Source organism: Geotrypetes seraphini, chromosome 5 (genome assembly GCF_902459505.1).
Source record: "Geotrypetes seraphini chromosome 5, aGeoSer1.1, whole genome shotgun sequence".
In the NCBI taxonomy this organism is placed as follows: domain Eukaryota; kingdom Metazoa; phylum Chordata; class Amphibia; order Gymnophiona; family Dermophiidae; genus Geotrypetes; species Geotrypetes seraphini.
The window spans coordinates 50,096,982-50,119,808 of NC_047088.1; the positions used below are offsets into that span (position 1 = coordinate 50,096,982).

At 40.7% G+C, this 22,827-nt stretch overlaps 1 protein-coding gene across 5 annotated transcripts in view; it reads right to left on the reverse strand.

Moving 5' to 3' along the window:
* The window catches only part of LOC117360640 (fibronectin type-III domain-containing protein 3a-like), a 177,552-nt gene that overhangs the window by 121,315 nt on the left and 33,410 nt on the right, over positions 1–22,827 (reverse strand). For all 5 annotated transcript variants that reach the window (XM_033944726.1, XM_033944722.1, XM_033944723.1 and 2 more), the window contains 2 exons: positions 20,290–20,366; positions 4,577–4,835 (listed from right to left, as the gene is read on the reverse strand). In XM_033944726.1, the coding sequence (XP_033800617.1) occupies positions 4,577–4,835; positions 20,290–20,366 (336 nt within the window). The remainder of the gene's footprint in view (positions 1–4,576; positions 4,836–20,289; positions 20,367–22,827) is intronic.

Sequence of the window (22,827 nt, forward strand, 5' to 3'; positions counted from 1 at the left end):
AACTGATTAAATTAAATAAAGCCCCCAGAGAGTGAACAAACTTTGAAATGCGCTCAGAAAAATGAAACTTTGAAGAGGGGGAGGTAACCCCCTCTTGGAACAAGAGTTCACCATCCAGTCATAGAGTATTTAATACAAAATAGGTCACACTCTGAGGTAAAATAAATACTTCTAAGATCTTCACTGTATCTTCTTAAATATAATAAAAAATTTGTTTATATTTTTCAATTTGTCTTATATAGTTGCATACAGTTGTCACTGAAGTTGTCACTTACAGCATCCCTCACAAGATAAGTGAGGTTTATGTGAGGGATGTGAAGGATGCTGTAAGAGGGTCCCGAGGTCCCAACGCGGCCCCGTTTCGGTGTCTGCTTCGGGAGAGAGATTGAATACATTAGATGTTAGGGCTGAGTCTCCATCTACTTGGAACAAACTGGTCTTTTGATGTTTGGTTTGAGTCCCCCCTGAAAATGGACATTCTGACCCTGAATGTGAGTAGGATTTTTTTGTTGTCTTTTGTCATCTTCAGACGTATCTGATGACGTCTGAATGTATGTAGGACGCTTCATACGTTTGGTGTTGCGAGCTTTGTCCATCCGTGCATATACAAATCCTTTAGTGTAGTCCAATTCATCGTGACGCAATTTCTTAATCTTGGTTTTCCGCAAGTCTTCTCTAAACCCATCGATCTTAGTGTTAAATTCTTGCAATGTTTTATTGTATTCCTCCGCATTCACACTACTTTCCAAGGATTCTTTTGCTTGTTGGAACTCACTCCGACACGTATCCAATTCTACTTTAGTGGTTTCTATAACTAAAAGCATTACATCTAATGAACACTTATTTAGTATAGCATTCCATTTGTCCAAAAATGCTGAATTATCCAAAAAAAGTCATGGTTCAGTTCACATTGAAAGCCCACGCGGGATTCTTTTTAACCGGCAATACTCAGCTAATGTAGTAGCATGTAGTTCAGCACGTACAATGCGTTTCTGTAAAGTCTCTAAATGTTCCCAGTCTGTTGGAATGATGTTAGTGTCATCCGAGGTGAATAGATGAAATGATACCAATAAGTCACTCGCCTGTTGTTCGTTGTAAGAATGTGCTTCCCATCCCATGGCAGCCATAATTCAACCCTGTGAAATAGATGCTACTTTGTTTCTGACGTACCAGGGAAAATGTCTAACGTGCCAGGGAAAATGTCTAATGTCAATAGTCAGTCAAGTTGTATGACAAATTTAGGAAAGAAACTGACTAAATTAAATAAAGCCTGCAGAGAGTGAACAAACTTTGAAATGCGCTCAGAAAAATGAAACTCTGAAGAGGGGGAGGTAACCCCCTCTTGGGACAAGAGTTCACCATCCAGTCATAGCGTATTTAATACAAAATAGGTCACACTCTGAGGTAAAATAAATACTTCTAAGATCTTCACTGTATCTTCTTAAATATAATAAAAAATTTGTTTATTTTTTTTATATTTTTCAATTTGTCTTATATAGTTGCATACAGTTGTCACTGAAGTTTGAGAAGAAACCTCACTTATCTTGTGAGAGATGCTGTAAGAGGGTCCCAGGGTCCCAACGTGGCCCCGTTTTGGTGTCTGTTTCAGGAGACCCCACTGGTCGAATAACACTCACTTAGTAGATGTAAAATGACATAACTCATTCATATCCTTGAACTTATATCTGTAATGCAAAATTAAATATAAACATGAGCTCAGATTACGTGCACTGCTGGCTTACTAACCATGTATCTGAACAACGCTAATCACTTTTTGTGACTGCCAAAAACGGGAACAAGAAGCGTGGAAAAAGTACATACCACTTTGAAAGATGCCTCAAAGGTTCCGAACTAAGAATGCTGACACACGCTCCAACTTTTAAATTGGAGGGGGAGTGGCTTAATACGTAACGCTGCGTGATGACAACATCCACGAGCCAAAATGTGTTGAAACAAAAAGGGGAGAGCAATAAAGCAAATTGAAAATCTTCCTGTGACACTGATTGGTGAAAGATACTAAAGGAAGGCTGTCCATTCTATTTCATTATTTAGTTCGTATGGATGAAGGGTGATCAAGTTGTAAATCCATTTTTGCTCCTTTCTCCACAAGACATGCCCTACATCTCCGCCCCTAGGAATGTCTACTATATCTAATATAGAGAATCTTAATTCCATCGGGTCATGTTGATTATTGAGCCAATGTTGTACCATGGGAGCTTCCTGTATGCCAGAACGAATTCTGCTAATGTGCTCCCCTATCCTAACCTTGGTGCTACGAACAGTACAACCAACATAGAAGAGACCACATGGGCATTGAATTACATACACTACTTGTTTAGAATTGCAGTTAGTCTTTTGCAGAGTGTATCTACGTCGAGTTGGAAGTGACATCTGTTGTATCGTGACACTGTATTGTCATATCTTGCACTGCCCACACAAAGTGTGTGCGCCCATTGTACTGGGTAGTGTAGGTTGACTCACAAACTGAGATTGCAATAGCCTCTGTTTCAAGTTCTGACTTTTAGAAAAAGCGAATCTAGGAAATTCTTGGAACTCCTGATGGTACTGCATAATATGCCAATGTTGTTTAATGACTCGTTTAATTTGAAAGGCCCGTGTGAAGTATGGTAACACACAAACTAAGGATTGAGACTCTTGTTTGGGTTGCGATTGTAACAACAAGGAGCGATTGGCATATAAACCTCTTTTGTATGCTTTTCTAATCATAGAAAATGGATACCCTTTCGCCTGGAATCTTTTCTTGATGTCATCTGCCTTACTGATATACTCCTCCTCTACAGTAGTGCAGAGTCGAAGAAGTCGTAAAAATTGTCCGACTGGAATATTATTTCTTAAGTACCTGGGGTGGAAACTGTCATATTGCAACAAGTTGTTCCTGTCAGTAGGCTTGCGATAGATGCTGGTTTGGAAACTACCCTGTTGTAAGGATATGTTGATATCCAGAAAAGAAATCTGATGACAGTCCTGAGTTATAGTAAACTGTAAGTTGTTGTCACATTTGTTCAGCCATTCGAAAAATTGATGTAATTCAGTGGCGGTGCCAATCCATACTGCCAGAATGTCATCTATGTATCTTTTCCAAAATAAAAGATGTTGCCAATGTGTTGAAGGATACAAGAAAATGCGTTCAAATTTAGACACGTATAAGCAAGCTATTGATGGGGCCATTATTGCCCCCATAGCGGTGCCTTTTATTTGTTTGTAAAACTTGCTATCGAATTGAAAATAATTCATGCCTAACGCTACTGATGCTAATTTTATCAGAAACTGTATTCTAGCATCTGATATGTTCAGAGAATGTAGTTCTTCTTTAATGACATCTATCGCTTCTCGCTGGGGAATATTAGTGTACAAGGCTGAAATGTCGAGAGTGAACAATATGGCATTTTCAGGTATGTTTTGAAAAGTGGTTAAAAACCGTACCATACTAGTGGAATCCAAAACGTAAGATGGAGCTAACGGGACTCTCTCTGGGGGCTTTATTTAGTTTAGTCAGTTTCTTTCCTAAATTTATTTAATAAGCCTTGAAAACGACAAGGACTGATCAGGATGTGCATTTTATAGTGCGCTCATATTGTATGCTAAGAGTAAGAATGTAGTGTATCTCAATGAGGGAGAGGGAAAAGATCTTAAAGTGTAACTTAGTGAGTAAAATGTTAGTAATATTACTAGATTTTGGGTTCAATCATGAATTGATAATGAAATTGACTGTTGGGCAGACTGGATGGACCATGCAAGTTTTTATCTGCCATCATTTACTATGGGGCTCTTTTACCAAACTGCTATAAAAATGTGGCCTTAGTGCATCCTTACACGCGTCATTCCGTGGGGTAAAATGTCCATTTTTTCTATTTTTTTTGCATTAATTACCATACACTAATTTTTCCCTACCGCCACCTATATTGTAAGCGGTTAAGAACCACCTCCTCTCTGCCCCAGTGCTAAAAATGAAAATCTACTTTTTAGCACATGGGAAGCATGCGCTGATCACAAAATTACCACACAACACCTGAGCATGCCCCATGGTAAGGCCTTTTTTTGCTGTGGTAACCACCTGTGAGCGACCCCTTAGGAGGTTGTTAGGGGAGGGTTAATAGAGTGGGCAGACATGATGGGCTATGGCCCTTTTCTGCCGTCATCTTTGATGTTTCTATGTTTCTATGTCACATCTGCTGGAAGGACATTATAAACCAAGTATCTGGACTGGTCTAGTGGGATGGTAAGAAACTTCTCTCCTATGGAAAAGGACTGGGCCATTTTTCTAAGGAATATTTCTCTGGTACCCTGGCTCATTCTCAAATACTATGTTTCTTTTCACAAGCCCCCTCCAAGCTAAATTGGTTCCATTCCATTAAATATTTAAGTGTCATCTTGCCCCCCTCCCCCCCACCAGATAGAAAGCGATTATACATAATAGGAGTCAAGAATATCTAACACTATTGTGTTGGAAAGATAGATAGCCAATAACTAAGAATGACTACACAAAAGTAATTTATCCAACAATAGACAGCATAGACAGATAAGATAATGCAGGGTAGAAAGGATCAATTCTTACCATGCTCTTGATAAATATGTTGTGGCGGTGGTGGTGGTTGCGGAGGTGGCGGCGGTGGTAGATGTTGATGAATAAACTGTGGTGTGATATCTCCTGACCCTGGAACTGGAGGGTACACTGGGTGAGGTGGGTGGGGAAGGAGAGCAGGATGAGGATGAACATAGTGCGTCACATGTGGTGGAGCTGGATGCATTGAAGGATGGAATTCCGTTGAATGTGGTAACACTAAAACCTTCCTAACTCCATTTTCTTCTATCACCTGCATGTTCAGAAAAACATTTAGGTATGAGCACCAAAACAAACAAACACTGTATTTAAGAAGCAAAAAAAAAAAAAAAAAGTATTCCTAAAATTTAAGATCTAAAATTGAGGAAACATGGCTTATTAGCCTTCTGTCTAAGAACTAGTAGATTATCTGTTCTTATCAGTTTAAACTGAGCTAATATTGTGGTTGCCATGTTAATTCATCTAATATGTAGAAATAATGACCTACAAGTGTAGGTGATAGTCCAATAAAGTAGTAACTGACTTTCTTTGATAGCTATGCGCCCTGGGAGAAAATATGTTTAGAAAATTTAAGCACTTGTATACCAGGCAAAACCTTTTGTGGTTATTTTGTTTGACATTGTTTCTTATACAGGATTGATTTTTTCTTGTCTTTTTTTTTTTTAAGTTTACAGGACAAGTCTATAAGGCACACCTCAAGTTAGGTGCCAATCATGTGCACATATTTATAAAATAAATAGCACTTATACGCATGATTAGCACCAATAAATGGTAGTTATGTGTGTAAGCACTAAGCACTATTCTATAAAATGTATGTTTAATTGCCTTAGCGTGCAACTGCATTGGAACATTAACATGGGCGGAGCATGGGCATGTCATAGGCATTTCGCCTAGCAAAGTGGGCAACTTGAAAAATAGTATAAGTTGTGCACATGGCATGGTGCACTTAGATGTGCCCATTTACTGTATGCTTGCTGTTGAATTGACATAAATGGCCATGCCTATATTTTAGGGTACCAATGCCATCTTACACCTGTAATTTATAACGCTTAGGTGAATCTAATCACTGGCTCTATAACAGCGCTAAGCATGGCTTTTTTGTGATGCTTAATTTATGGAACACATTTATAGAATTGCCATCTTAGTGATGGGTTGTTTGTTTTTTTTTGCTTCTCTAAATTTTAATTGCTCAAGATTTTGCCAGTTTTGTATACTTCCTTAACCAGGTCACTGAAGAGACACTGCAATCCACAACATTGCACTTCAGTGCTTGACACTAATATATTAAGTTAGTCAAATAAAATACAAATCACCCACAAATAGTTTATTGAACCTTATTTCTCTGAAATCTAAATTGAAAAACAACTGAGAACACTTGCTTCAAAGAAGCATAAAACCCCATCTTATATAGTACATCTAGGTCAGAAAAAGCATGCCCAAGCATGCCCATGTTCAAATTTTTTTCCAAATTTTTTGCAAAGTCAAACATAAAAGCATTATATTGGTAGTTTCACAAGTAGAGGGAGGGGTGGATAAGGTGAGAAATCAGGGAGAGCTGGGTGAATAACAGAAAGGGAGAAATGGACGATGAATCAATGATTTTATGGCGAGAATACTAAAGGGCAATTTTAAGACAATTCACAATGAAAAAATATTTTGACACCCACTAGCCAGGACTTAAATATCTTGGTTTTCTATTACATTACAAACCATACTGCTTTATCAAATCCATCCATATCTCCCTGTCTCTCATCCACCCACTTCCCCCTCTGTGAAACTGCTATTGGAATGTTTTTTTTGTTTGACTTATATATTCTGATATTTATCAACATCTGCTTATTTCTGAAGAGTTACCTTTGAAAATTAATTTAAAAAATGCATTAAGTTAGTCCAATAAAAAAAAGGTATCACCCTTTTATGTTTTATTTTGATACTAGTGTTTAAGCCCGTTAGAATAATGGGTGCTAGAATAGATGTGCAGACTTAAGAGTTTAAAAAATTTACTGAAAACTTACCATGAAAGCTGTAATATCCATTGTACGGTTGATTTAAGTTTTTCTATTTTTCTTATTTGTTGTTGGATGTTGCAGGCTTAAAAGATTGTTTGCTTTCACATTTTTCTAGCAGATCTGTGTGCCACTGGGGCATATAGGTGCAATTTAAAAATCCAAAGTGTCTGAGAAATATCTTCTTTTTGTGAGATCCTACTCTAATGGAACACTATAAATGGCAGTATTTTATTGCAAACTGCTCCCCCCTCCCCAACTAACTATGCATACAAACATGAAAACCAAAGCCTGGGTTATCTCAAACCTCTGCCAACTGAACATAACACACATTACTTTACAGACAACATAAGAAAACCTGACTAATTCAAGGGTGTAAAGGAATGCTTGGTGCTGAGATTTTAGGAAGGAAGGAAGGAAGGAAGGGGCTAAGGAAACAGAGAGAGAAAGAAATAAAAACAGACACACACATATATTTTAGCACCTGTTAATGTAACGGGCTATAAAGCTAGTAGACAGTATTCCTTGTGAAGATTCTTTTTTAGTTTGGTAATAGTTTTCCTTGGTTAGGGCCGTCTACAACTGTCATCAGAATGTGTGAAAAAGTTCTAACTCTAGAAAAAGCTACATATAAATGGCCATGGCTGAATACTGGTTCTGGCAAGTAAATGCCCACTTTTTCTAAAGTTTGCCCCTGAGCTTTATTGATTGTCATGGCGAAGGCTAATGTGACTGGAAATTGTCACCTTCATAATGTAAAGGGCAAATCAGTGGATGTTGGAGCCAAATCAATACATGGAATAAAAACTAATTCTCCTTCTGCTGAACCGGTTATTACTTGAGCAATGATGAGGTTGTTCTTTAAATCATTAATGATGAGGCGGGTACCATTGCACAATCCTCTTTTAGTATTTAGATTTCTAAGCAGCATAATGATGGCTCCTTTTTTAAGGTTGAGTTTATGTTTTGGCATACCTGTTGGTGTTAGTTCATTGAGGATCTCTATTGGATAATTTTGTATGTCTTCCTGAGTGGAGTCATCAATTGAGGTGGAGCTGAGATATGTTACAGTTTGTCCTTCCAAAATGTTGAGTACCTGTTCATTTATGGTGTTTACATCAGAGTTTTTTGGGCAAAGTATAGATTTTTTTAAAAAAATTTTGAAATATCTGCAATAGTAATATTTTCTCCAAAAAAGTCTTTGACGATATTTTCCGTGGTTAAAATTTGGGAAGGGATTTCAATGATGTCATCAGGCAAGCCGTCAACATGTGGCGTGTCACCATTACCAACTTTGATGAGCCAAATGCTGAAATCAGTGTCTATTGATCAAATATTATTTTTAAGGGTGAAGACTTTGAATTTGAGCCACAGATTGTTATTCTTTATACATGCCTCTACAATTTTTGTTCAGTCAGCATGAGGTACCATGGGAAGTGTTTGACGGAAATCGCCACCAAGTAAGAGAACTTTTCCTCCAAAGGGTTTGTTGTTATCCATTATTTCTTATAGCAGTTTGTCAACCACTATAAGAGCTATAGAGGGGGGCCATAGTACATTCGTCCCAAATGATTAGTTTAGCGGATCATAAATTGTTAGCGTCAGTAGAATTTAGACACATATTTGATAATGAGTTCTCAAGTATAGGCACGGGTAATTTGAATTGGGAGTGTTATGTTCTTCCACCCTTAAGAAGATTTGCTGCTATACCTGTGGAGGCTACAAGGAGTGCAATGTTACCTTGTGCACGAAATGTGCAGAGAAGTGTTGTATAAATGTAATAATAATAATAATAATAATAACTTTATTCTTCTATACCGCCACAATCTTGCGACTTCTAGGCGGTTTACAATCAAGAGAGCTGGACATTCAGTGAATTACAGTATGCAGATAGTCAGAGGAAATATAGAGTGCAGAGACTTTAAGAAGGCAAAATTATAGAAGTACAATTTGCTGAGCAAGTATAAGATATACAGTTTGGTAAGTGATGTCCGAGAGGACCTGTTTGGAATAGGCCGCACATTTCAAAAAGTACAGCGAAAAATTACGATATGATATAGTTAACAGTTTGTAGGTATCACAGTACCGTGAAATTATATGCGGGCTTATGAGGTGAGAGAGGATAAGGGTAGGAGGTCGGGAGGACCGTTATTGAGGAGAGAGAGAGGAGAGCGGGTCAGTTATTTAGGTATTTCAGGAACAGGTATGTTTTTAGGCACTTCCTGAATTCCCCATAAGTAGTGGGCGAAAGCAGTTGATCTAGGTCTTTACCCCATAGGGCTGCTTGGTGAGAGAGAAGGTGTTCGTGGTGTTTTTTCAGTTTGCAACCTCTAACTGGAGGGGAAATGAATTTTTTTATTTATTTATTTATTTGGATTTCTATCCCGTCCTCCCAGTAGCTCAGAACGGTCTACAATGAACATACATAGTGGAGAGTAAATAGACATATAAGTAATACAATAGGTTTAGTAATTGGATTTATGGATTTTGGAGAGAATTAAATACAGGGAGAGTATAGCAGAAAGAGAGAAGGGGGAAATACAGTAGTTTAGTTTAAGGAAAGTTATATGCGTTTAGATACAATTTGTTGGTGGAGAGAGTAAGAGAGGGTTATCTTGGAGTTTTGGGGAGGAGATAGGAGAGTGGAGGGGGGCGTAAGGGGGGGAGAAGACAGAGGAGATCTTTAGTTGAAGAGGAGGGTCTTTACCGATTTCCTGAAAGTTAATAATGAGTTCTGTTGTCTAAGTTGGGGGGGGAGTTGGTTCCAAAGGTGTGGAATGAAGTGGCTGTAGGATCGTTTGTGGGCTGTTTCTGTGAGCAGGGATCTTCCGGGGGGGGTGCATAGGCGTGTCTCTGACTTTGAGCGGAGGGTGCGAGTGGGGTTGTAGATGGGTAGCTTGGATTTTATGTAGGAGGGGGTGGTGGAATAAATTCTCTTGTGGGCAATTGTCAGGGCTTTGAAAGTACAGCGTTGGCTAATTGGGAGCCAGTGTTCAGCATGGAGTGCCGGAGAGATGGAATCGTGGTAGTTGAGGTTGTGTAGGAGGCGGATGGCTGCATTTTGGACCCGTTGGAGGCGTTTGATATTATTTTTGGTTAGTCCATTAAATAGGGAGTTACAATAATCCATTCTGGAGAGGACATATGCGTATAGAAGTTGGGCGAGGTCTGGTGTGGAGATGTAGGGTTTGATCCTTTTCAGTTGGCGAAGGTAGTAGAAGGAGGTGGAGATTACTTGGGATATGTGGGCAGATAGGGATAGGTGTCCGTCTAGGGTTACTCCCAGGCTGCGAACTTGATCTGCTGCCGTTAGTAGAGTGGAATCCCATGTTAGTGTAGGTCGTAGGTATTTGGTGTTTTTGTTTCTGATCCATAGGAGTTCGGTTTTGGAGGCGTTAAGTTGAAGCTTGTTGTTTGACATCCAAGTTTTCATGTCAGTGAGGCAGAGTTCGAGGTTAGCAATTTGGGATGGCCGGTTTTCGCCTAAGGGGAGGAGCAGTTGGATGTCATCTGCATAAGAGTGGATTTTGATTTTATATTTTTGCGCTATATCGATGACGGGTTTGATGTAGAGGTTGAATAGAAGGGGGGATAGAAGGGCGCCTTGAGGAACACCATATTTGATAGGCTTAGGGTTGGATTTATGTGTCCCTAGTAGGACAGTTTGGGTCCTTTGGTGAAGGAAGGAGGTGATCCATTGGAGGGCTGTGTCTCTGATTCCGAGGTCGTGGAGTCTAGATGTGAGTAGGTGGTGGTCAACTGTGTCGAAGGCAGCGCTAAGGTCAAGTAGGACTAGTAGGGCGTCATTGCCTTTGTCGAGTATTGACCAGCTGTCGTCGATGATATCAAGGAGTACTGATTCTGTGCTGTGGCCTTTACGGAAGCCGGATTGGGCTGGGGATAGGGCAGCTTGTTCTTCAATGAAAGGGTGTAGGCGGTGGAGCACAATTCGTTCAAGGAGTTTGGAGACAATTGGGAGGTTGGAGACTGGACGATAGTTGCTAAGTTCATTAGGATCAAGGGAGGGTTTTTTGAGAGTGGGCTTGATAATAGCTGATTTCCAGCTGAGGGGGACAGTTCCAGTAGTTAGAGAGGTGTTAATGATGGGGAGGATGGATTCTGCCATGGCGTCTCCGGCAGATAGCAGGAGGCTGGACGGGCAGGGGTCGAGGATGGTGTTGGAGGGTTTGAGTTCTCTCAGGGTTTCGAGGACCTCCGCATGAGTAGTTGGGTGAAATTGGGAGAGAGTGGTGGAAGGGGGGGTATATAGAATTGGCTGGAGCTGAGTGGGATTGGGTTTGGTGTTGACGTCGAGGTTAGCTCGGATTTTTTGTACTTTGGATTGGAAGAAGTCCGAGAGAGTTTCGCTATCGAGTTCTGTTTGGTTGGTTTGATTATTCCTTTGGGCGTTGGTGAAGAGATGGTTGGTGAGGGTGAACAGTTGTTTAGATCTAGAAGGGGCTTGTTGTAGGAGACGAGCGTAGTAGGTCTTTTTTGCTTCTAGAATGGCAGTTTTGTATGTGGTGGATATGCTTTTCCAGTGGGTTTTGGTTTCATTGTCCGGGTGTTTGGCCCAGATCCTTTCTGCTTTTCTCAGGGATCGTTTTATGGATCGGAGGTCATTAGTGTACCAGGGAGCAGGTGCTTTGTTGGTGATTATTTGGGTTGTTTTTGTCTGGACCAGGTTGTTATAGAGGGATTGGATGTTAGAGTGCCATGTGGCGGCTGCTAGGTCAATTGATAGGGGATGTTGGGTACAAGATTCATTTAGGGTGCGAATACCTGCGGCCATATCTTGAGGGTTGACTGAATTAGGGAGTTGACGTCGGGTGGGGGGGGGTGGGATCTTTATGTGGGGTTAGGGCAGTATCGAGTGGGAGTTCGAATTCAATGAGGTGGTGGTCTGACCATGGGACAGGTGTGGAGGTGTAAGTTTGTTGGGGCTCTGCCGTTGGGTCTCTGAGGGTGAAGAGCAAGTCTAAGATATTGCCTGCTGAGTGCGTGGGGGTGGTTATAGCTTGGTGGAATCCTAGGTCGGAGAGGGAGGAGAGGAAGTTGTCAATCTGTCCTGAGGTGTTGGGGTAGTCTGGGAAATTGAAATCTCCTAGGATTGTCATGTGTTTGTGTGAGATGGCTAGTTCAGTGATGAATTCGAGGAGGGTTTCTAGGGTATCTGCTGGGGAGTTGGGGGTTCTGTAGAGGAGTATGAGGGCGGTTTTTTGTTTGTGGCCTAAGGTGAACGCAATAGCTTCTAGGGAGGGAATGTTGATGGAGTTTATTAGTTTTGGTGTGGCGGAGGTTTTGATAATGGAAGTCACTCCACCTCCTTTCCCAGAGGTACGCGAGCATGTTAGAGCTTGGTAGCCTGGAGGACAATTTTGAATGTGTGAAGAGATCCCACGTGACGATCCCATTTTGTCTTAAAATCAGGCACGCTGCTGGCCTCAATTACCTGTAGTGGAAGACTATTCCAGCGATCCACCACCCTTTCGGTGAAGAAGTATTTCCTGGTGTCGCCGTGCAGTTTTCCGCCCCTGATTTTCCACGGATGCCCTCTTGTTGCCGTGGGACCTTTGAAAAAGAAGATACCTTCTTCCACCTCGATACGGCCCGTAGGTTTTACCACTACCTCCTGGGCCATCCAAGAAGAAACAACGGTGGGAGAGGTTGTTATTTTGGGTTGCTGACAATATTTCTTGTAAAGCTGTTTTTTGATCTATGTTTAAGGTTGTCATCATTTGTTCAGCTGTTTGTTTTTCTAAGTTTTGGTCGTAGGTATTTGTTAGTAGGTTAGCATTTGTTATTGTGTATGGTAATCCAAAATCTTCACACTTTTTTCCATGGAGTAGTAAAACGTTGGATATGTCTTTGAGTGCTATGTTACGACATAGAGTGCAATCATTATTGTGAGTGATATGTGTTAACTAAATCTTCAATAAGATATTCTTCGTATTTTAGAAAAAGGTCATTCATATTTTGTAGGGAGGCAAATATACAGATGTACGCGAATAAATCCCTTAGTTGTTTAGGCATGCTGCATTGCATTGCATCTTCCAGAGTGTTGTCCCATACTTTATCATCGTTAATGAGGCCTCTTTGTTTTGCGGCTTCTTGGAAAGTGGGGTAGATATTTCCATTTACAGTTCTTAGATGTTGAAAGGATTGTGCACCAGAAACATTGAGCAAAAGGAAGCGCAGAGAGTAGCTTTCTGGATCAGATAGTAAGTTCACAGAATACATGCGTCCAATAACTTTTTCAGCACCCCGTTGACGTAATTTCCAACTACAATGGTCAGAGTCAAACACATAGTGTAAAAGAATGTCTGGGTATAATATACTCCTTGCTTCTTCATGGTCTTGATTTAGTTTGAACCAAGCTGTCAAATGAGTATTGCGTTGTGAAACTATGTGTGCTGCTGTGGAAATGCTATTTGGGTTGAAAAATACAGTTTGTATGGTATGTGATTGATAATCCATTTCAAATCCATTCAAACACCATGCTGCTTCTGGAGCGCTCACATATCTTGAATTCATAAAAGTTTTAATTTCATCATGATTTAAACTTCCGTGTTCTTCAATTACAACATTTGCACAATCATGACCTTTGTATACATATTTAAAAAGGTATTTGACGCTTTTCAGAGAAGCAGAGACTTCAACATTAATGTGGCAATTGTACTTGAGGGCTAGATATGGATTATATAGTACAACCCAAGTATTATCAATTGTCTTGCCATTAAAATTTGAAATTTGGACTGTGTTTCATCTTCTGTATTTAGGATAACCATTAATATTTGCAATAGTTTGTTGTTGAAATGACTTTGGGTAATCCTTAGTACATTTGCCATTTGTCATACATGGAGAATTTAGATTGTGTACTCCAAATGGTCCATGAATCATATGTTTTGTTACAATTTCATGTAAGCGAAGAGTGGTGGTTATATTTGGAATTTCTGCAGATACAATTTTGTCTATTAGTTCTTCTGTTTTTGGTTTACTATCATCTTTAAGAATAAGTAGTATGTGAGCATGTGGTAAACCCCTTTTGAAATAAAAAACTTTATGACAACCTTATAGCCTCCAAAGAAGCTAAACTGGACAGACAAATCACCATTCTGTTATCTTCAACTACAAACTACAAAACCTTCAAGAGAGATACCAAAACCATACTCTTCACAAAATACATAAAACCTATCCAGCACGACCAATCCCAATCCAACATCTAACACTCTATATAACCTTAATACTCTCTAATACTCTTCTATTTACCAAACGTTATCTAAAACCCTTAATTCACCCTATTCCTATCTCCTAAAAACTTCTACTTCCCGTTGATAACTATTTTTACCCGACATTGTTATTATCTTAAAATTTTATCTCATCGCTTTCTCTATTCCTTCAAATTCTGAATGTAATTCTTGTTTTAGTTTGGATGTAATCCGCCTTGAATTGCAAGATAATGGCGGAATAGAAATCACTAATGTAATGTAATGTAATGGCTTTTGTTAGTCCAAAAATATGATTTTTACAGATATCATTGATTAGAGCTTTTAGTTTTATATGAAATACTCTTGCAACTAAATCTGGGCGTGCATCAGCAGTTTGACCATGTTGTAGGTTATTAACAATCTCTTCCCATTTGGGGTTGCACGTCATTGTAATGAAAAGATCAGGTTTGCCATATTTTCTGACAATTATCATTGCATCTTGATAATTTTGTAGCATGTTTCTGGGGCTACCTAAAAATGAGGAAGGCAAAATATAAGTTTTTCCAGGAATTAGGCCTGCATCATTGGCTTCATTAATTAAATAGTCCATTAATCCTGAGTATTTTTCTACTCTTAATTTTGGCTGATTTTGGCGTGTGTAATTTAGTCTGTTGGCTTCAGTTTTGACATATGCATCTACAATATATTGTTGTGTAAGCCAGCCAGCATGTAAAAAGGGATTAAATACATCTCTAATGGAAAGACGGTACCCATAATATTGCATTTGTGTTACCCTAACTCTAGGATTTCGTGACTGATTTGTTAAGCCTACTAAGGCTTGTGGTCTGTGTTGCAAAGGTATGTCAACTCCCCAGCTTTGATCCCTATATGGGAAGAGCAATGGGTAAACTATGGGTTCCAGATTAGGATCAAGGACACTAATTTTTTGTGTTATCCTTTGTGTTGGATTGTCTGCACTTGGTTTGCAGTGTATAATGAGATCTCGTTCAAGTGGTGATTCTCTGTCATTATTTTGAAAAATAAATGCAACTTCATTATGTATTGGTGCGTTATAACACCTTTAGTCATTTTTACGATCTTGCACTATTGTCATAATTACCTCCTTAGTAACATTGCCTGTTCTGATGGCATTGTCTTCATATTCTTTTTCGACCTGATGCAACATTTTGCAGGCCTCAGCAAATGCATTGTATTGCGCCATAAGTGTGCTCAGTGTTTGCATAAGTTCTGGATTTATTCCTGTGTTAGGTGAAATGAGCATTCTTTGTTCTGCAGATTCAGAGGGATCTAAAATATATAATTGTGCATACTGTCTGTTTTGTCCCTGTTGTGGGTGCAGTGTGCCTACTCTGTGACAAATTGATCCATGGATGCGGAAACAGTATGGGCCATGGCCAGGAGGTGGAGCAATGTTTGCTCCCATGGAAGCAAATGCTAGGGTGCTATTTATGAATTGTATATTATCGAAGAAAATTTTGCTATATTAATGTTGACCGGTCATGAGTTGCTGGATGAAAGGATTTGTAGTAATTGGGGGAAGATGTACTTTTCCTTTTGAGCAACATTGTGATAATTTAGAATCTGAAGGTCTCTCTGCTTCAAAATGTTTAGCATTACAAAAGTTGCAGATGTGATCTAAATATTCATGTGTGTGTGTTTGAATGTTGTCCTCATTAATATTCAGCATGTCATTCACAACTGCCATTGGTTGTATTTTGGTTCTTGACTGTTGGGTATGGATTTTTTCTTCTGTGACAGAGGTGTTATAATGGGTTGGTATAGGTTGGTGTGTTGCTGAGATTGTGATTGTTCTTCTGTTGTCACAGTTGCTATTTTAGATTTTTGGTGTTTTGAATATTTTTAAAGTTGATTTTTTTTAGTTCAATAGTTATATTTGCTCGTCTTTGTTTTTCTCTTTTTGCATGTTTCTGATGCAGTGATTGCTGTTCTTCCGGAGTCAGAGTAGCTATTTTAGTTCTTTTGTGTTCTGTTTTTTTTTTTTTTTTACGTTGGTTTTCCTTTTCTTGAATAGACATGTTTGCTCGTTTTGTTGTTCTGTTTTTGCAAGTTTATGACGCAGTGATTGCTGTTCTTCCGTAGTCAGAGTAGCTATTTTATTTCTTTTGTGTTCTGTTTTTTTTTTTACGTTGGTTTTCCTTTTCTTGAATAGACATATTTGCTCGTCTTTGTTGTTCTGTTTTGGCATGTTTCTGACGCAGTGATTGTTGTTCTTTCAGAGTCAGAGTTGATATTTTAGTTGTGTTCTGTTTTTTTTTACGTTGGTTTTCCTTTTCTTGAATAGTCATACTTGCTCGTCTTTGCTGTTGTGTTTTGGCGTGTTTCTGATGCAGTAATTGTTTTTCTTCTGGAGTCAGAGTTGCTATTTTTATTCGATTTTATTCTGCATTTATTTTACGTTGATATTCCTGTTCTTCAACAGATCTATTTGTTCGTCTTTGGTTTTCTCTTTCGGCCTTTTTTCTCTTCAACTCTACCTGCTGAGGTGACTGTTCTTCCTGTAGATGTCATTTAGTAGCCATGGTGTTATTTTTAATTTTGTGTGAATTTTCCTTTAAGTGTGTTTGTTGAATGTTATGGTTGGAGTAGCTTGCTGTTGGCACTGTGTAGTGTAAAACAGTGAGTATTGACACTGTGGAGGCTATTTAGGCACACTTACTAGTGACACTGTTTTTTTAGGTACACTGAGTGCTGGTACTGTTTTTGTAGGCACAATGAGTGGTGGGACTATGTTTTTTAGGCACACTGAGTGTTGTCACAGTTTTTTTGAGTCACAGTGAGTGTTGGGATTGTTTTTTAGGCACACTGAGTGCTATCAGTTTTTTTTTAGTCAGAATGAGTGATGGGATTGGTTTTTTTTTACACACTCACTACTCACTGCAACCAAGCACAACCCTCTCCCAAAAGAAAAGTAAGATCACTCTGTAACCCCAACCAACCAAACCTGTTCCCACAAAGCAAAGCAATATCACTGCCTGACCCCAAGCAAGCATACCTCCTTTATCCAAACCAATGCAAGATCACTCCCTGCCCACCTCCCCAGCACACCCCTCCCCCAAAGTAAATTAAGATTGTTCCTTGCCCCCTAACCACACCCCTCCCCTCAAAGCACAGCAAGATCACTCCCTGATTCCAACCAATCACACCCCCTTCACCCAAACCAATGCAAGATCACTCCATGGCCCCCTCCCCAGTACACCTCTCGCCCAAACCAAAGCAAAATCGCTTCCTGCCCCCAACCACACAGATTTTGGCTTATCTGAGAAATCTCCCTTTTTCTAAAGCAGCTCTGGCAGGGTCTGATGCAGGCTTCTTGTAGCAATAGGGAAACTGCTGCTGGAGGAAACAGCCACTCACAAATCACCACAGTTGCTAGAACAGATGTGTAGAGATAGGCATTTATTTATTTTTTTATTTCTGTATGTATGTCTTTCTTTCTCTCTCCCTGGACTCTTTCTTTCTGTCTTTTTTTGTATCTCTCTTTCTTTTCTTGGCTTCTGGCTGTCTTTCTGTCTTTATTTCTGTCTGTCTCTCTTCCCCCTGTCTGTATATCATTCTTTCTCTCTCTCTCCTTGGCTGCTGTCTGGATGGCTGTCTGTCTTTCTTTCTATCTGTCTCTCTGTTTGTCTTTCTGTCTGTCTTTCTCCCTTTCTGTCTGTCTCTCTGGCCCTCTGTCTGCCTGTCATTCTTTCTTTCTCTCTCTCTCCTTGGCCGCTGTCTATCTGTCTGTATTTTTTTTTTTTCTTTCTCTCTCTGTCTTTGGCTGCTGGCTGTCTTTCTTTCTGTCTGTCTCTCTGGCCCCTTGTCTGTTTGTCTTTCTATCTAAGAACATAAGAAATGCCTGCACCGGATCAGACCTGGGTTCCATCTAGTCCGGTGATCCGCACACGCAGAGGCTCAGCCAGGCGTACCTTGGCGAATACTTTAGTCACTCGTATCCCTATATGTGTCCTGCAAGAAGATGTGCATCCAATTTTCCCTTAAATCCTAGAATGGTTTCCTCCACCATCTCTTCCTGGAGAGAATTCTAGGCGTTCACCACTCACTGTGTGAAGCAGAACTTTCTGACATTTGTCCTGGCCATGTCGCCTCTCAGCTTCAGGCCATGACCTCTGGTCCGAGTTTGAGTCTGAGTCACATTTGCCAATGTGAATAACGCTGTTTCTTGCTCACCATCCTTTCCCCCTGCTGGTGAGTGAACTTGCTCCATTTTGTCAATTCCTTTTAGTAATTTAAAAGTCTATCAGATCCCCTCTCAGTCTTCTTTTCTCAAGGGTGAATAATCCCAGTTTTCTGAGGCGATCTTTGTAGCTCAAGTTCTCCATACCTTTTAATGGCTTTGTCGCTCGCCTCTGCACCCTCTCCAGCAGTGTTATATCCTTCTTCAGGTATGGAGACCAGTGTTGGACCCAGTATTCCAAGTGTGGTCTGACCATTGCTCTTTAAAGTGGCATTATGACTTCCCTTGATCTACTCGTGATTCCCTTCTTTATTATGCCTAACATCCTGTTAGCTTTCTTTGCCGCTACTGCACATTGAGCCGACAGCTTCAGGGTCCTGTCTATCAGTACCCCCAGGTCTCTTTCTTGTTCACTCTTCCCCAATGTTATACCTAACAGTTTATACTCATGCTCCTTGTTTTTGCTGCCCAGGTGCATCACTTTGCATTTTTCTATATTAAAACTCATCTGCCAAATTTCTGCCCATCTTTCAAATTATTTCAAATCTCGTCTGGAGTTCCTCGCCGTCTTTTTGTGACCCGATTGCCCGGCATAGCTTTGTGTCATCTGCAATCTTGATGATAACACTGGTCGTTTCTTCTTCAAGGTCATTTACGAAGATATTGAATAAGATAGGCTCAAGAACCGAGCCCTGAGGCACACCGCTAGTTACTTTCTTCCAGTCTGAGTACTTCCCATTTATGCCCACTCTCTGTCTTCTGTTTTCCAGCCATTTTCCTATCCATCTTAGTATATCTCCTTCTATTCCATGACTTTGTAGTTTTTTGAGAAGTCGCTCATGAGGTACTTTGTCGAACGCTTTCTGGAAGTCCAAGTATATTATGTCCACCGGTTCTCCGCTATCAACTTGTTTGTTCACTCCCTCGAAAAACTGAAGTAAGTAAGTCTTTCTGCCTGGCACCCTGTTTATTTTTCTGTCTCTCTGCCTGGCCCCCAGTTTTTGTTTGTCTGTCTCTCTGTCTGGCTCCGTTTTTCTTTCTGTCTCTCTGCCTGGCCCCCTGTTTTTCTTTCGGTCTGTCTCTGTCTTTCTGCTTGGCCCCCTGTTTTTCTTTCTATCTGCCTCTCTGTCTGGCCCCCTGTTTTTCATTCTGTCTGTCTCTCTGCCTGGCCCCCTGTCTCTCTTCTTGGCCCCCTGCCTGTATTTTTCTGTCTCTTCTGGCCCCCTTCTGTCTGTCTGCCTCCCGGCACACCCTTCCCTCCAAAGCAGCCCCTTTCCCTCTCCCCCTCCACTTCCCTGGGCAGTAGTTTGTTTTGTTTTGTTTTTATCAGCATGGTTATTTTTTACCTTATAGCAGCCGCTGCACACCCTCCTGCCGTTCTTCTAAGCAAAGCAGCACCGCAACCGACACTCTCCAGCCCCTACTAACAGAAGACAAACTGCCGGTGCCGCCGTTGTCAAACTGCCACCGGAACTGCCACTCTCCTGCCGGTCCTTTAGGCGCAACACCGCCGTTGTCAAACTGCCACCGCAACCGCCACTCTCCTGCCGGTCCGACAAACCGCCAAACACAGCCGCATGCGCCTGAAGCCAACCGCCGTTGAAAGAGCTGCACACTCACGCGCCTCCAGCCACCGCACGTATCGTGAGGTGTCAAGTAGAATACTGCCACAGAAGCACACCTCACGGCGCCAGGAATCACGATGTTTCAACAGCGCATGCGCACTTAGGGTTTTATTAGATTAGATATTACCTATAAAAGTGGATTAACATGGCTACCAAACCATTTTACTTTGGTTGTGAAGAAAGGTTATTCCTGGCTGCATATGATTGTTACTCCTTTGTTCTTACAATCATATTGGTTACCCATATTAGTATAGAATTTAGTTTAAAATCTTTCTCCTGATCCACAAAACAATTATAGGCAGTCCCACAGAATGATGTGCTGAGGCAGTGTAGCATAGATGATAATGATGTCTTGAGAGTCCTTCAGGAGACTTGACTGTTCTCTAACAGTTATTGGATGAGTTTTAAGAACAGAATGTTCACACCTGTGCTGGGAGGATGGCCCACTGGAGCTTCAGTTTCCTCTAAATGGAGAATGAGGGTAACTAGACTAAGCCCGCTTAGGAGGTAATTTTTTTAAAATCATTTTTCCATTTACCTCATACATTTCTAAAGGCTCGTTATAAAATTCTGACATGCGTACAAGTACACCCCAATCACCACCACCCACATAACATGATACAAATTAAATGGACATATGAAGATGTACCTGAGGCACATAACCAGGTGGCATAAATATTGGAGGCATCGACCCATTTGATGACATCATAGGAACATGAGCTGGTCCTGAAGAAAGAGAACGCATTTGGATAATTTTGAAGTTAACATCACTGACTGACGTGTCAGTAACAATTAAATCAACCATTATAGTATTCCCCAGTTTCTGTTCTATCACACACATGCATTATACCCCCACACACAGGCAAGCAAGTTCTAGAAACATGAGAAAATTAAACAACCTCTTAGGTCTAATGACAAAAAATAAAATCTAGCTTATAAAATAAAAGACTGCTGACAGCCACAGACTGAATTAACCCTGGATATTCAATGTCAGGCTGTTTGTGGGCGCCAGCACCAAATATATGAATCAGCACGATTACCCAAAGTTACCTGGAAACCAGTTGATATTCAGGCCAGCACTTGGGTAGTCTGACAGATAAAGATAGAATAGCCCTTTTATTGTCCAAACTTTATCCCTTTACTTACCCAGTTAGCAAACAAACTGGGCCACTAACTAATTCTGGTTCCACCCTGATTCCAGACCTGGACCGCCCAGGTATTGCCCAGAGAATGCCACGGTGGTCAGAAGAAATATTCAGTGGCACTGTCTGGGCAAGTGGCACTGAATACCTCCTCCAGCTTGCTCAGTGTGGTTAGACTGGGCAGGAGCTTCTTCTGCCTGATTAAACCTTTTTAAATTTTGGGACCTTAGTAAACACTATCACAGGGTCAGTGGCCCACAAATTCACATAATCCAAAAAAATAAGGAGGTATATTTCTTACTAGCAATACATTGCAAATGGTGAGTGGCATGGCAACTGGGCACCTCTATTTAGGTACCCTGAGGCCTTGCAGTAGGAGCCTATTCTATAACAGAATCTAGACACCTATGATTCATTATAGAATATTAGCATAACCCGGTGTCAGAGCACTGAACATTTAGGTGCTGGCACTTACACTGGCCATAGAACTGGCCTAAGAGTAGGCACCTAAACGTGGAGGGATACATTTAAGGGAAAATTAAGTTCTTACCTCAATAATTTTCTTTGTAGTAGAAGGGCAACAGATTATCTCCCTCTTCCTGCGAACTGTTTGCAAAAGGATGTCAAATCACATCTTTCAGCTCTGCCTCCCCTTTCTCAGTGGACTGTATTGCCACCTTCAGTTTATATCAAAGTAGAAAATACAACAAATCAATTCTGTTCTGCTCTGTAACAAATATAATAAATAATATTAATAATCAACATCAAAAACTTAGGTGGAACAACCAACCCACCTATCTGCGTGCAACTAGTACTAACACAAATGTTGGTTTTAAAGTCTCATCCCATTCTAATGGTCTAAGAACTTCCTTGATTTTTTTTTTCTTTTCCGGTTGGCAGAGAAAATTCCCCAGCACTGGATATGCATATCTGTCCAAGTAAGAAAGCAGGCGAAGTAACTGACAGGGAGTGGTGCCCAGAATCCTTTGCCCTTCTACTACATAGAAAATTGAGGTAAAAACCTAATTTTCCTTTGTAGTGCAAAGGGCAAAGGATTCTGGATGATAGGTGACATATCAAAGCAGTCTCTTTGTAAAGGGTGGGACAGATAAGCCTGCCCTTAAAACCATGGACTCAAAGGTGGTGTTCTCTTGTGTCACTATATCCACTCTATAGAACTTTGTAAAGGTATAGAGAGTAGACCACATAGCTGCCCTGCAAATCTCCTCAGGCGAGATCACCCTGGCCTCCGCCCATGAGAAAGCCCCACTTCTAGTGGAATGCACTTTGAGAGAGAGAGAGAGGAAGCTGTTTACCACATCCAACATACATTGAAGAAATCGCCATTCAAATCAATCTAGAAATGGATGCTTTAGAAGCTGGCCTGGCCTGCCCTGTCTAGCCTAGCTGGTCAAAACAAAAAGAAAAACTGGGAGATGAAACTCATTGGTTTCTTCAGGTAGCGGAGAATAACTCTGCACACATCCAGCAATTTAAAGACTTTATCCTGTTTCTTCGAGCCCATGGACTAGAACGCTGGCAAACAGATTTCCTACTTGACATGGAAGTCCGAAACAACCTTTAATAAGAATGAAGGAAACTATGCATAAAGCAATTCCCACTTCTGTAATCTTAAGAAACAGTTCTCTACATAAGAATGCCTGTAACTTTAGAGCCACCAGAAACACTGTTTTAACAAGAAGACCTAGCAGCTTTACTGAGCTCCTTCAACACAATAAGGTTCCATGATGAGAAAGGCATACACACCAGAGGATGCAGGCTCAGCGCCCCCTTCAGAAACCTGGACACATCCAGATGAGCTGCCAGAAAATACTCTTCCACTCAAGTTCTAAAACACGAAGAGACCTGCCACTTGCACTTAAGAGAGCCAACTAATGGCCCCTTTCTAAATCAAGCTTGTAGAAAGGCTAGAATCAAGGAAAATGGGGCTTGCAAGAGTTCTATCTCGTCTTCCACACACACCACTGCTAAAACATCTGCCAAACCTAGGCCTAGACCGCGACTAGTGCTGGCTTCTTAGCTCT